Source organism: Oryza glaberrima, chromosome 8 (assembly GCF_000147395.1).
Source record: "Oryza glaberrima chromosome 8, OglaRS2, whole genome shotgun sequence".
Lineage (NCBI taxonomy): Eukaryota > Viridiplantae > Streptophyta > Magnoliopsida > Poales > Poaceae > Oryza > Oryza glaberrima.
The window spans coordinates 17,062,087-17,075,358 of NC_068333.1; the positions used below are offsets into that span (position 1 = coordinate 17,062,087).

Below are 13,272 nucleotides of genomic sequence, written 5' to 3' on the forward strand. Positions count from 1 at the left end.
GATTAAAAAATGATTGCACAGTACGTGCCACTTTTCATTCCAAGATCATTGTTCGAAAACTAAATTACTTGTCCAATGATAAATACAGAATAATATTGTATTATTCCTCATCGGCCTCGCTGCGTTTTCCAAAGTTCTCCAGGATCTCGATCAGAAGTGAGGGGCAGTCCAGCTTGAGCTCCCTGAACCCCTCGGTTGTCATCACGGCCGCCAACACCCCAGCCGAGGCGATGTACTCCATGCAGAGCTCCTTGAGCTGCGGGCAATGGTGCCGGTCAGCCAGCCGCAGCGTCGCCGCCGCGTTCGCCACGTCGATGGTCTCCCACAGCGCGTCCTCGCACAGCAGCCTCATCCTCTCCAGGTCAAATCTGTCGGCCGCCGCGAGCCGCTCTCCGATCATCACTCTCACCTCTTCTTCCGAGCAGCTGGCGGCCGCGACGTCGCTGAGCTTAGGACGCTTGTCGCGGTGGCTCGCGGACCAGCTCGTGGTGGCCGGCGGCAACGTGTCGGTGTAGACAAAGTGGAGCACGGCCTCGAACACCGCCGGTTTGATGTCGTGGATCCGCACGTTCCTCCGGCTGCCGGCGGCGGCGGCGTCCTCGTCCGCCATTGGGCCGAAGAACTGAGCGCTGAACACCGGAGACCGCGCCGCGAGAACCGCTCTGTGAGCGTCGTACTCGCTCTGCTCCAACTGGAGCGTCACGTCGGAGCCCTCCTTGCTCTCCAGCAGCAGCTCGAGATCACGGAAGATGGCCGGCGGCGGAACCGTGATGAAGCAGCTAATGGTTTCTCCGGTCTTCACCGTCTTGACAACCTCCACGTCGCAGAGCAACGTCAGGCAGTCGTTGATCAGGTACTCCGACTCCACGGTTTCTATCTCCATAAATTTCGGGTACCCCCATGATTTGCTGGTAGGCGTGTAGTCGTCAAAACTACCGCGCATATGCAACGAGCTTCCGCTAGCACCATTGACGCCGAATGTGAACCACGCGGTAACTTTGTCTACTACAGTGCTTCGCAGCTCGAGGTACACGGATATGTGTCCTTCTTCTTCCTTGCTTTCGCCGGCAGGGTAGAATTGGACCACCCAACGGTATCCACCGACCTCGAATGAGCCGGACATGATGGAGTGCCCGGCGCCCTTCCTCTTCTGCAGGCTGTAGCCGGCGACGGTGAACTCATGCGAGCCCCTGACAAGCTCAGTGGAGTGAGTGGAGATGGTGTTTTGCGGTGTGCTGCTGGTGGAAGACGACTGGGGCACAGTTGAGGAGGCGGCGGCGGCCATTGGAAGAGAAAGGATATGCATGCAGAGTGCTTCCCGAGCTACTGGTGATGTCCACGCATACAGCATACTAGTAGTATATACTCTCGGAAGATGAGTAATCGCGAAGCATTTATGCGTGGAATGCGATCGACGGGCCAGGGTGGCCACCCAACGGTGTCGCATCGTTTTCTGGCATAGTTTATCGTAGATCGACGAGTTGAAATGTTGAATAAATAGTACCGCGCGCATGCATTATGCACTTGAGGAAATGCTCATGCACATACTCCCCGGTTTCATAATTCATGATGCTCTTGATAACAATTTGGTTTTTATTATAACTAGGAAGGTAGCGAATGCGCGGGCATACTTGTTATTTCGTTTCAAAAACAGGTCTAACAAAATGCATTTAAATTAAAGTGAGGTATTTCCCTTCTTATTTAAAGGGATGGTATTTCCCTTCTAAATTGAATTATTAAAGTGAGGTATTTCCCCTCTCAATCTTCTACCAGGGACTAATATAATGATCCAAACATACCCAAATTCGTTTTATTGGACAGGGAGTCAGCGATGCCACTGGCGACGCAATACATGCAGTTGTGCACGGACTATATGGTGATCATAGGGTTGACGCCCACCGCAGTGGGTAGCACGCTGCTGTTGCACACATACAGCCGCCCCGCCTCCCACCTCTCGCCGCAGGCGTCGACGGCGTTGTTGCCCGCCGTGGCACCCATTCGGCAGTTGCCCATGTGGTGCGCAGAGCAGAAGAGGCCCCACGTCTCGCTCTTCGACCACGGCCCCCGCACTTGTGTTTTAGAGATTGATCTAATGGTTAAAAATATTGGGTCCACCGGATTAAATGAAAAATAAATATTGGGTCCACCGGATTAAATGAAAAATCAATGGTTAGATGTTTTGTCTTTTTCTCAGAATTTTTAAGAATTTCTCTAATCTACCAGAGTGCCACGCGGTGGCTTAAGAGCATTTATAGGGTACACGTGTAGCTGAGAAGCGTTTGTAGGAATTTTCATGGACTTTTAGTATATAATCTTACATACCAAACACATGGTCAATATGGATCAAACTAAAAATCAAATATGTTAAAAAATATTTAGCCATCTAACTATTGACTTTTTTTATCTCAATGCTAGAAAACTGAAAACTGAGAGAGGTAGTGAGGAAAGCGGAGACTTATCATCAGTTAGGTCATATGCGTAATTCGTCAAAACTACGCCTGTCATAGATAATCTTACTTCTTTGATGGATTATCCCTACAAACATATCTCAAACATGCTACGTTTTGATCCGTTCGTTAGTATGAGACCTATCACAAATGATTTATCATGGATGGCTTCGATTAAGCTTGTCTTAAATTGAATATCTAGATTGGCTTAAAAAGTAATTATTTATTTATGACACCAAGATCATTCATATATAAATTAATGTTCCACTTAAAAATAGATCTAATAATTTTTATAGTAACAAATTATGGTGCATTTTTAAGAAAGAGAATACATAGGGGAGGAGCAGATGTGGTGGTACGAACTTATTATACGTACCGGTGGGTCCAAGAGAAAAGGGTGATAGGATCGGTGGACTTAATCTAATGGTTAGTATTATCGGGCCCACAGTTTTAAATAAAAATAAATTGTTAGATATTTTTTTCTCAAAAACTTATGGTGCATATAACCTTAAAAAGAAAGAGAATACAGATGTGGTGGTACAAACCTATTATACGTACCTGTGGGTCCAAGAGAAAAGGGTGATTGGATCAGTGGACTTAATCTAATGGTTAGTATTATCGGGCCCACAGTTTTAAATAAAAATAAACGGTTAGATATTTTTCTTTTTTCTCAAAATTTATTAGAGCGCACGTGGTGGTTTAGGAGCGTTTGTAGGAATCCAACGTGGCGGCTTGAGAGCGTTTGTAGAAAGTTTAATGGACTTTTAGTATATAATAGATAGATACTACATCTGTCCAGATTCGTTATCTTCACCCATCCTAAATAGCAACATTTTGGGACGAAGAAAGTATATACAATAAATTAATCAATTTTTTATTTTATTATATTGCTTATAATGATATATGTTGTTATAATGCCTTTAAAATAAATATTTTTGAAATTATTGACAGTGAAAGTTATTGATCTTAAGTTTGTCTAAAATGTCAAGAATTATAAAACCAGAGTACTCCCTCCGTTTCTAAGTTTAGTTTAAGCTAGTAAAAACATATCAAGGAGTATTTATTACTCCCTCCATCCCAAATTATATGATATCCTTGTTTTTTTAAAAATAATGATTGTAATAACAATATCTATGTAGATATTGTTAAGTATTATGCATATTTTATCACTAGATTTATATCGACTTTTAAAAAATGTATGCAATATTATAGTTGTTGATAACATAATATAAATTAAATTAATTGTAAAAGTATACCATTGAGGACCGTGTAAAAGGATTATAAGCCTTATAAGGACATAGGGAGTAATACAGAGAGAAAACAAAGGGAACAAAAAAAACTACAGGAGAAATTAGTGTTGTTTTGATAGGTAAAAACGAAAAGAAATAAAGAAAATAGTATTGAAGAGTTATAGTGGATCACTGTTGTGCTTATTTAGGGATAAATCTATAAGCTAAAACTATACTCATTTACGGACAAAGGCTTTGGAATATTACGTGAGAACAACATAAAAATATTAAATATCTGAACCACAAGTAAATTATAACGAAGGAAGTACTCATTTAGATCTATATTCAGTTAATCCACAAGGAGAAGGATTGGAGATAATTTATTCCACATCTACTGTGATTTAGAATTATTTTTTCTCAATCTCATTTAATCCCCTCCAAACCGAGTAAGGCCTTAGGTTGAGTTCAGAAGGGGAGATTGGGAGCCCACCCCTTCGACACGTAAAACAATATGTAAATTAGTGCATAATTAATTAAGTATTAGTCTATAAACTCAAAAAATAGATTAATATGATTTTTTTAAACATCTTTTTATATATTTTTTTAAAAAAAATACCATTTAGCAGTTTTGGAAGTATGCATGTGAAAATAAAAAAAATAGAAGTTAAGTAAGCGTAGTATGGACTGTAGTGAACCTTTCCCCTGTTTTTCCTTCTTTATTTCTTACTCCAGTTTCCTCCGCGAAGACCAACACTTGCACATATAACTTGTCAAGCCAGTTGCGAACACCTTTGCTAAAACTTGGCACATTAGCCTTAAAGATCAAGTGAGAAAATGTTATGTTTTGATCTCTAGCTATCGAGCCATATGAAGGCATGCAGCACGGCCCACCCGAGTTCAACGCTCTCCCTAATAGAAAAGATGCTAATCTACGGACTCGTGTGTACGACACGCGCGTCGATCGGATCACTCGCACTAAATTCCATCGGAATCGGCCCTGACTCCCATAGCACTAGGTAAGAGGGCTAACTAAGCCTCGTGCAAGATAGATTTTCCTCTCCCTTGATGTGGTTCCCGTTCCTAATGATCATAATCGTGAGCGCTAAAGGGAGACCAAAGGTCAAACTGTGGCAGGGGAAGGATGCAGGGGGAGGTCAAACTGTGAACTCATTCACCGGCGTTTCAAGGTTGCAGGGGAAGGTCGCTTATGATAGGCATCACCGACATTCACTACTTCACCGACTCAGCGATGTACTCCACCGAGGACTTCCTCACGCCATCTCTCAACTGCTACGTCACCAACGCCTACATCCGCATTGACAAAGTGACTGCAGCGGCATCTATAGCTTCATCAATATATCCGGTCAGTTCACCACACTACTAGAAAAATGGTTTTTCATGGTGGTATACTATTCTTTTCGCTCGCAGTCATATAAGAAATCTGCTTGTAAAATTCTAACGAGTGCTGGAGGGTTTAGGACCACCAGCGAAAATCTATTTTCACTAGCGGTTGCTTACGTGGGCCGCTTTTCGCTGGCGGTTACTTAAGAAGTCCGCTTGCAAAAATAACCCTATTTTTGCTGGCGGACCTCTTAAGCGGCAGCCAACAAAAATCCATTTGCGCGGGTGGAGGCTAAAAAGACCGATGCAAAACAAATCATGCCCAATTTAATAGTGTCACGCCTCTTCTAGTCTTCTCCTCTTCTCAACTTCTTCACTTCTCTTCTTCAGGACACTCCTCCCTCCTCTCCCCACGCTCCTCTCTCCTCCTCTCCCTACACACAGCGACGACGTTGGCGATGGAGACGGCGACAGTGGTGGCGCGGCAGAGGAACCAACGGCAGCGTCCCTGCTTTCCCTCCCCTCCATCTCTCAGATCCGTATGGGAGGAAGCCGGAGGTGGTGGCGTGGCAAAGGGAGCGGCGAGGGTGTCTTCCCCTCCCCTCCCTCTCTTAGATCCGGATGGGAGGCCTGCAGCGGTGGAGCGTCAGAAGGAGCGGCGGCGGGATGGGAGGAGTCCGACGGCGGTGGTGCGGCGGCGGCGTCCCTACCTTCCCCTCCCCTCCCTCTCTCAGATCTGGATGGGAGGCCTGCGGCGGTCACGCGTCAGTGGGAGCGGCCGTGGGATGGGAGGAGTCCAACGGCGGTGTCCGTGCCTTCCCCTCCCCTTCCTCTCTTAGATCCGGATGGGAAGGGCAGCGGTGGTGCATCAGAGGGAGCGGCGGCGGGATGGGAGGAGACGGTGGCGTGTGGCTTCGATGAGAATAGCTCGTCCACGGTGGCTTCGGCAACCTCCAATGTCACCAGCAATGACGACAGACACCGTAGATGTTTGCATGCTGAAAATGCAGTGAGAAGTTGATGTAGTGATGTTGGATGCCAATTTGAATGTGGATTGGATTTGAATCTAGATCTGGATTTGAATTTTGAAAATGAAGCAATGGCTCTGAATGTGTTTTTTTTAAAAAAAAAGTTATCACAAGTGGTGTTCTTAATGGTACCGCCTAGGGGTGGAAAAAAAGCTCGGGCTCGTGAGCTCAGCTCGGGCTTGGCTCGAGCTTGGTTGGCTTGGCTTGGCTTAGCTCGTAAGCCAAATGAGCCAAGCCCAAGCCTCATTTTCAGCTCGTGGCTGAAATGAGCTGAGCTAAGCTAGCTCGCGAGCCGATTGTTTTGGCTCGCGAGCCTAGGCCATCATTTGTTTATATTGATTATTTTACCTTTTATAGCGTTATTATTTGTCAACTTGAAAATTTATCGTTAAGATTTTGAAGAATTGAATATATATATATATATTTATTTAAATTTTACATGTTGATGATTTGTTCTTGTTTTTTAATAATCACAAAATATATACGAAGAGGTGTTTCAACATGAAGGCTTGCAAGCTCGAGCCAAGAAATAAGCCGAGCCGAGCTCAAGTTTTAGCTTGTTTCCCTAACTGAGACGAGCCAAGCCAAGCCTAGCTTGTTGCGAGCCACTGCAAGAGGCTTGGCTTGGCTCGTTTCCACCCCCTAGTACCACGATTTTCGCAAGCGGATCAAAACCGCCAGCGAAAATCATTCATTTTCACTGGCGTTTACTCGCTGGCAGTTGGAAGTACCACCAGCAAAAATTAGTTTTGGCTGCCAGAAAAAACACTTTTTCTAGTAGTGCCACCTTAATTCCGCATAAAGTTATTTAGGTGATCATGTATAACTAAGCTCACGATAATGTCTAAACTAATAAATTCACTAACAGTAACATGCAATGAAACTAAAATTATATCATCACTGATACCAAATAGTTCATATAATTTGACCATAGCTAGTTTTTTTGATAATAGAATATAACATCCCGACCTTTGCTCAAGAAAAGCTATAGGCAATTATTAGAAAGTAGCACTTCAGAAAAGAGTAAAAGAGTGTAGTTCAAATAAAGTAGAACACACCAAAAAAAAAAGAGGAAACCAAGCCAAAATAAGGAGAAAACATTTATTCAAGGCTTTTTGTTAATCTCCATCCGTAGTTGGCAAAAAAATTGCATTACCGTCATCTCCATCTTGCGGCATGCAACTTTCAGAAACTCTCCATCCTCATTACACCTTTGTAATTGTGCCCAAAACCAGAGCCAGTGAGTTGCCCTGAAAATTACCTGCATGTAGGAAATAGATAATGATTTGTCAAAAATCATATCATTTGTACTCAACCATAGAGCCCAACAAATGGCAGAAGCTTCAACAAGTATCAATTTACTCTTTTTCTTATCAAACCCCAAAAGCCACTCATCAAAAATATGAGATATACTAATAGGGAGGTTAAAACGAAAAGAAAACTGAACTATAATCCATATTAACTTTGCATAATGACAATCCATAAAGAGATATTGAATAGACTCATTCTTCATACAAAATCAGCACCTCAAGCTGCCATTCCAATTCCGTCCAACCAAATTGTCCTTGGTTAACACAACCCCTTTAAGCAAGTATCACATAAATATCTTAATCTTAAGCACCATCTTAAGCTTCCAAATACACTTATTCCTCTCAATATAACCATTATTAATCAAAGCTAGGTATATTGATCTTACCGAGAACCTACCATTGTGATGATAATTCCATCTAAAACAATCAGAAGAAAGATTCAACTAGATATGTACCATACAAACACACAATTCATGCCAATATACAAGATTCTGACCAACTAAACCGCTTCTGAAAGAAACATTAAGCGGAACGGATCATATGTCAGTGGCAATAGAAGACAATTTCCTTCGAACAATAGCATATATAGATGGATATCTATGAGGGCCAATTTGCCTAGCCATTTATCTTCCCAAAATCTTATTTGTTCCAATCCAAGAACCTAAATCTAAGTATGTACTCTTGACTTTCATGAGCCCATACTAAAAATGGGAGTCACCTTATTTCTTGTCAACTTGGGTTATAAACTTATTATAAAGATACTTCCTCTTCAATAAGTCTCGCCAAACCCCTTCCTCATTTATTAACTTATACAACCACTTACTCAAAAGACATTTATTTTGTTTTTCCAAATTATGTAACCCAAAGCCCTCCTGGTCCTTGAGTTCACAAATACTATCTCCGTCCCAAAATATAACAAGATTCATAGCTAGAAATGCTTACATTTTGGGACGGAGGGAGTAATATCCTATCTACTAAGCATGTATTTTTTCTTATGATCATCCCCTTGCCAAAAGAACCGTGATCTATAATAATCTATTTTTTGAAGAACCCCTTTTGGTATTTCAAAGAAAGATATTATAAACATAGCTAAACTCGAGAGTACAGAATTAATCGAAACCAATCTACCTCCAACAGACAGATGCTTACCTTTCCAACTACTAAGTTTTTTCTCAATTCTTTCTTCAATAACTTTCCAATATTTATTAGAATGCTTCCTAAAATGCATTGGAATTCCTAGATATTTCACAGGAAAAGAGCCCAACTTACAACCAAAGATATTAGAATATTGATCATAACACTCATTTGCCTAGCCAAAACAAAACTAATTCACTTTTGTGAAAATTGATTTTTAAGCCAGATAACTTTTCAAATACAGATAAAATCAATTTTAGATTCTTTACATGTTGCAAATCATGCTCCAAAAAGATGGTGGTATCATCTGCAAATTGCAAAAATAGACAAACCATCATCTACTAATGAGGAATTACCCCTTTCAAGAGACCCGCCTCTTTATCCCTCTTAATTAGCAAGCATATTATCTACTATATTAAAAAGGATTGGAGATAAAGGATCCCCTTGCCTAAGACCTTTGTAAGTTCGAAAATTGTTACCAATTTGATCATTAACTTTTATACCAACATAATCACCTTGAATAAAAGAATCTATCCACTAACACCATTTAGGAGAGAAGCCCTTCATCCTCAACGTCTGTTGAACAAAAGACAATTTAACTTTATCATTAGCTTTTTCAAAATCAATCTTAAAGATTACCCCGCTTTTACCTTTACGATGTAATTCATACAACGTCTCATGTAGAATAACCACTCCTATAATGTTCCTCCCAGGAATAAAAGCAGTTTGAGCAGGACTAATCACCTTTTGAGCAACACTCATAATTCTATTAGTTGCAACTTTGGTAAAAATCTTAAAACTAACATTAAGTACAGGCTTATATTGTTGAATTTTCATTGCCTCTACGCACTTGAGCAAAAGAATAATGGTACCATAGTTCAAAGAAGATAAAGGCAAACACCCACTATGAAAATCTTTAAAAAGTTCTAACAAGTCAACTTTAATAACATTCTTAAAAAAACATGATAAAACTCAGCAGGAAATCCATCAGAACCCGGTGTTTTGTTGTGTTCCATTTAGAAAATAGCCTCCTTAATTACTTTTTCAATAAACTCCTAAGTTAAAAGCTTCATTCTCCAAAAGAGAAATTTGGGGAATATCAGCAATATTATTCTCCTTAGCTAGTAGTAAAAGGAAATAAGATCAGATACTGCTTGTGCTTGGAATACACGGAGTAGTACGATCGAAAACATTGTAGGAAGAAACCAGTTACATTGGAGATCAAGAAATGATTGAACACTAGCACTGTTCGAAGGCTAAAATTTTACTGCTCCGATGATAACAAGTAAATGGTGTGTATTTGGCAGCTCTTACTAGAAAATCTTGGATACACATCATCATCGAAAAGCTCCAGGCATCCAGGCTAGCTTCCAAGTTTCTCCAGCACCTCGGCGAGCAGAGAGGGACATGAAGCCTTGAGCTCCCTGAACCCGTCGGTCGCCACCACAGCTGCCAGCATGCCAGGCGACGCGACGTACTCCATGCACACCGCCTTCAGCTGCGGGCCATCTCTCTGACGTCTTCCCTCCAGCAGCTGCTGGCGGCAGCTTCGCCGTCCTCGACGGGCGGCAACCTGTCCGTGTAGATGAACCGGAGCACGGCCTCGAAGACTGTCGGTTTCATGTCAAGGATGCGCACGTACCTGCCTCCGCCGCCGGTGTCCGCCATTGGGCCGAAGAACTGGGCGCGGAACACCGGCGACCGCGCCGAGAGCACCACCCTGTGCGCGTCGTAGTCGCTGCGCTCGACCTGAAAGGTCACGTCGCAGCCTTCCTTGCTCTCCAGAAGCTGCTCGAGATGACAGCAGATGGCTGGCGGCGGCACCGTGATGAAGCGGCTCATGGTTGCTCCGGTCTTCAACTCCTTGACAACCTCCACGTCGCAGTGCATCGTCAGGCAGTCGTTGATCAGGTACTCCGACTCCACGGTTTCTATCTCCATAAATTTCTGGTACCCCCATGTTTTGCTGATAAGTGTGAAGTCGTTAAACTGGCCCCACGAGCTCGCGGTAGCGCCATTGACGCGGAATCTGAACCTTGCGGTAACTTTCTCTACCACAGTGCTTCCCAGCTCGAGGAACACGGACACGTGTCCTTCTTCTTGATCCTTCGTGCTGCCAGCAGGGTAGAATCGGACCGCCCAACTGTATCCACCGACCTCAAAGGATCCGGAGCTGATGCGGTGTCCGGCGCCGTTCCTCTTCTGCAGGCTGTAGCCGGCGACGGTGAACTCATGCGAGCCCTTGACAAGCTCAGTGGAGTGAGTGGACATGGTGGTGGTGTGCGGTGGGCTGGTGGTGGAAGACGCAGTTGAGGCGGCGGTGGCCATCGGAAGAGAAAGGAGATGCTCAATGCTTCCCGAGATAGCGAACTCTCTTCGTAGCTAGGGATGTCCACGCATACGGCATATATACACTCTTGACTAATTAAAGCTCTCGGAAGATGAACCATCAAATATACTCTCATGAGTAATTGGGAAGTATTCATGCGTGGAGTGGGATCGAGGGGCCGGGATGGCTGGCTTGCGGTATCTTATCGTTTCCTGGCATAATTTATCCAAGATCGATGAGTTGGAGCTTGGAGTGTTGATGAAAATACTCTACCGCATGCATTATGTACTTAGAAATGATCATGTATATACTCCCCGTATCATAATTCATGAAGTTTTAAATAATGATACGATCTATACAAAATACTCTTTCCATCTACTTTTGATAGTCATATTTCTAAATCTAAAAAATTTATTTTTGATAGGCGTATTTCAATCCAGCAACTTATCATCTTAATGACTTTCTCAGATTTAATGCATAACTCTCCATTCTTCCACACAAGATTGGATACATGTGCATCGAGAAATGTAAATATTAATAAATCGCTTGTTTACGAGGAATGACCAGTAGCATGTTTAAATAGATAGTAAGTATAATTACTTATCATTGGTCTGTATACCAAGATAAAATATGACTATCAAAAGTAGATGGAGGGAGTATCATTGATACCAAATACTCCCTCCATTCCAAATTGATCTACATATAGTTTTTTTTAGGTTATTTCTAAATGATCTACATATTTGTATTCATTTATTAAGTCTATTCGTTATTTGTGCATGGAAGTAAATGGACATTGATGCATGCATCCATGCACACAAGTATTTATAGCCCACATGTAATATCTTGATTTGCTATTGGCTAGAAAATATTAGGGATGGTGTATACATTGAGTTTGTTGCTAGAGTAAGGCCCTCTTTGTTGGGAGTGGATTCTAATCCCTCGAGGGGATATCCCCTCGTATATATTTTTCTTTCAAATTCGATGCAAATAGTTACGAAAGAATCTGGAAAAAAATTGACAATGTAGAGTATAATGATACCTACTAGTCCACCAAAATTCAAGTTCAAATTCGATCTACACATCAAGAAACAAAAAAGACAAATTTAGATATAAACAGTACGCTACTATTCATATGCTGAATTTGTCTTTTTTATATCTCGACGTGTGTGTTGAGTTTGGACTTAAGATTTTGTGGAGTTGTATATGTATGTTGTATGAATGTTGTCAAATTTTTTCAGAATTTTTCATAACCGTTCAATGGTTTTTAAGCAAACGAGGAAACCTCCCCTCGAGGGATTAGAATAAAAAAAAGTATGGAAGAGTTATTAGCTTTTTTTTATCTTGGTGTACCTATGAAATATGTAAATCAATTTAGAATGAAGGGAGTATATAGTTCATATAATTTGACTAGTAGTGATAGGGAATAAGTTGTCATACGACACCTTGCATTGGAATACATGAATACTACGATCGAAAACATCGTAAGAAACCAGGAGCAAATACCAGTTGCAATTGATCAAGAAATGATTGTACGTTGGCACTAAAATTTTACTGCTCTGACGATTACAAGGAAATAGTAATTTGGCAGCTCATACTAGAAAATCATGGGTCACATTAATTCGTCATCGAAAAGCTTCAGGCATCCAAGCTAGCTGAGCACATAGGAGCAATATCATTTTCCTCACGGTTTCTGAAGCTAGCCGTGCATCTTTGATCTGTACAAGAACACGAATACAAGCAGAACCATTAAGGGAAAAAATGGTTGGGAAAGACGGTGTCCTAGCATATGCGTATCATCTACAAGCAACGATACTTAGGGGCAGGGTGCATTGTATAGGCGAATCAGCCGGTTCAGCAAAATGCTGGTTGATAATACTGCAAAAGGTTGTAGAATTTACTATGGGAGTGTGTGTATATATATAAATATATATATGCCGCCATATTTTTCATAAAAAAATAGTCAGCTCTACTCTATCAAAATACGAGTGCTCAAATACCACTCTCCCAAATTTTCATTCTCAAATGCCACCCCGAGCCCATATGTCAGCCTCACTTTCCATCTATCTATCTATTATATACTGAAAATCCATGAAACTTTCTACAAACGCTCCTAAGACGCCACGTGTCACTCCTACAAACACTTCTAGATCACCACATGGCACTATCTAATCTCACCGTCGATTTTCAGTTAAATTGGTGGACCCGGTATTTTGGACCATTAGATTAGATCAACTATTTAATAAAAATACACTCCTATGCTGTGGGCCAGAGAAATAAGAACGTACGTACTTCGTACATACATATGACTTTGTATAACTGTGGTATACACTTAATTAAACAATGAAGTTTACCTACTTTTCACATGGAAAAAAGAAACTCGCGTACGAACTTAATTACGATAAAAGCGGTAGAATAGAAAAAAATACGTACATGCCATTGAAAGAAAACGATGGT

General features: G+C 41.7%; 1 protein-coding gene and 1 pseudogene across 1 annotated transcript; both read right to left on the minus strand.

The window, feature by feature from the left end:
- Positions 1 to 100: 100 nt before the first annotated feature.
- Positions 101 to 1,513, minus strand: LOC127781163 (BTB/POZ and MATH domain-containing protein 3-like). The gene has a single exon (XM_052308076.1). It carries the CDS (start codon positions 1,511 to 1,513, stop codon positions 101 to 103), a length of 1,413 nt encoding a protein of 470 aa, XP_052164036.1.
- Positions 1,514 to 9,983: 8,470 nt separating this feature from the next.
- On the minus strand, positions 9,984 to 11,193 carry LOC127783084 (BTB/POZ and MATH domain-containing protein 1-like; annotated as a pseudogene).
- Positions 11,194 to 13,272: the final 2,079 nt, after the last annotated feature.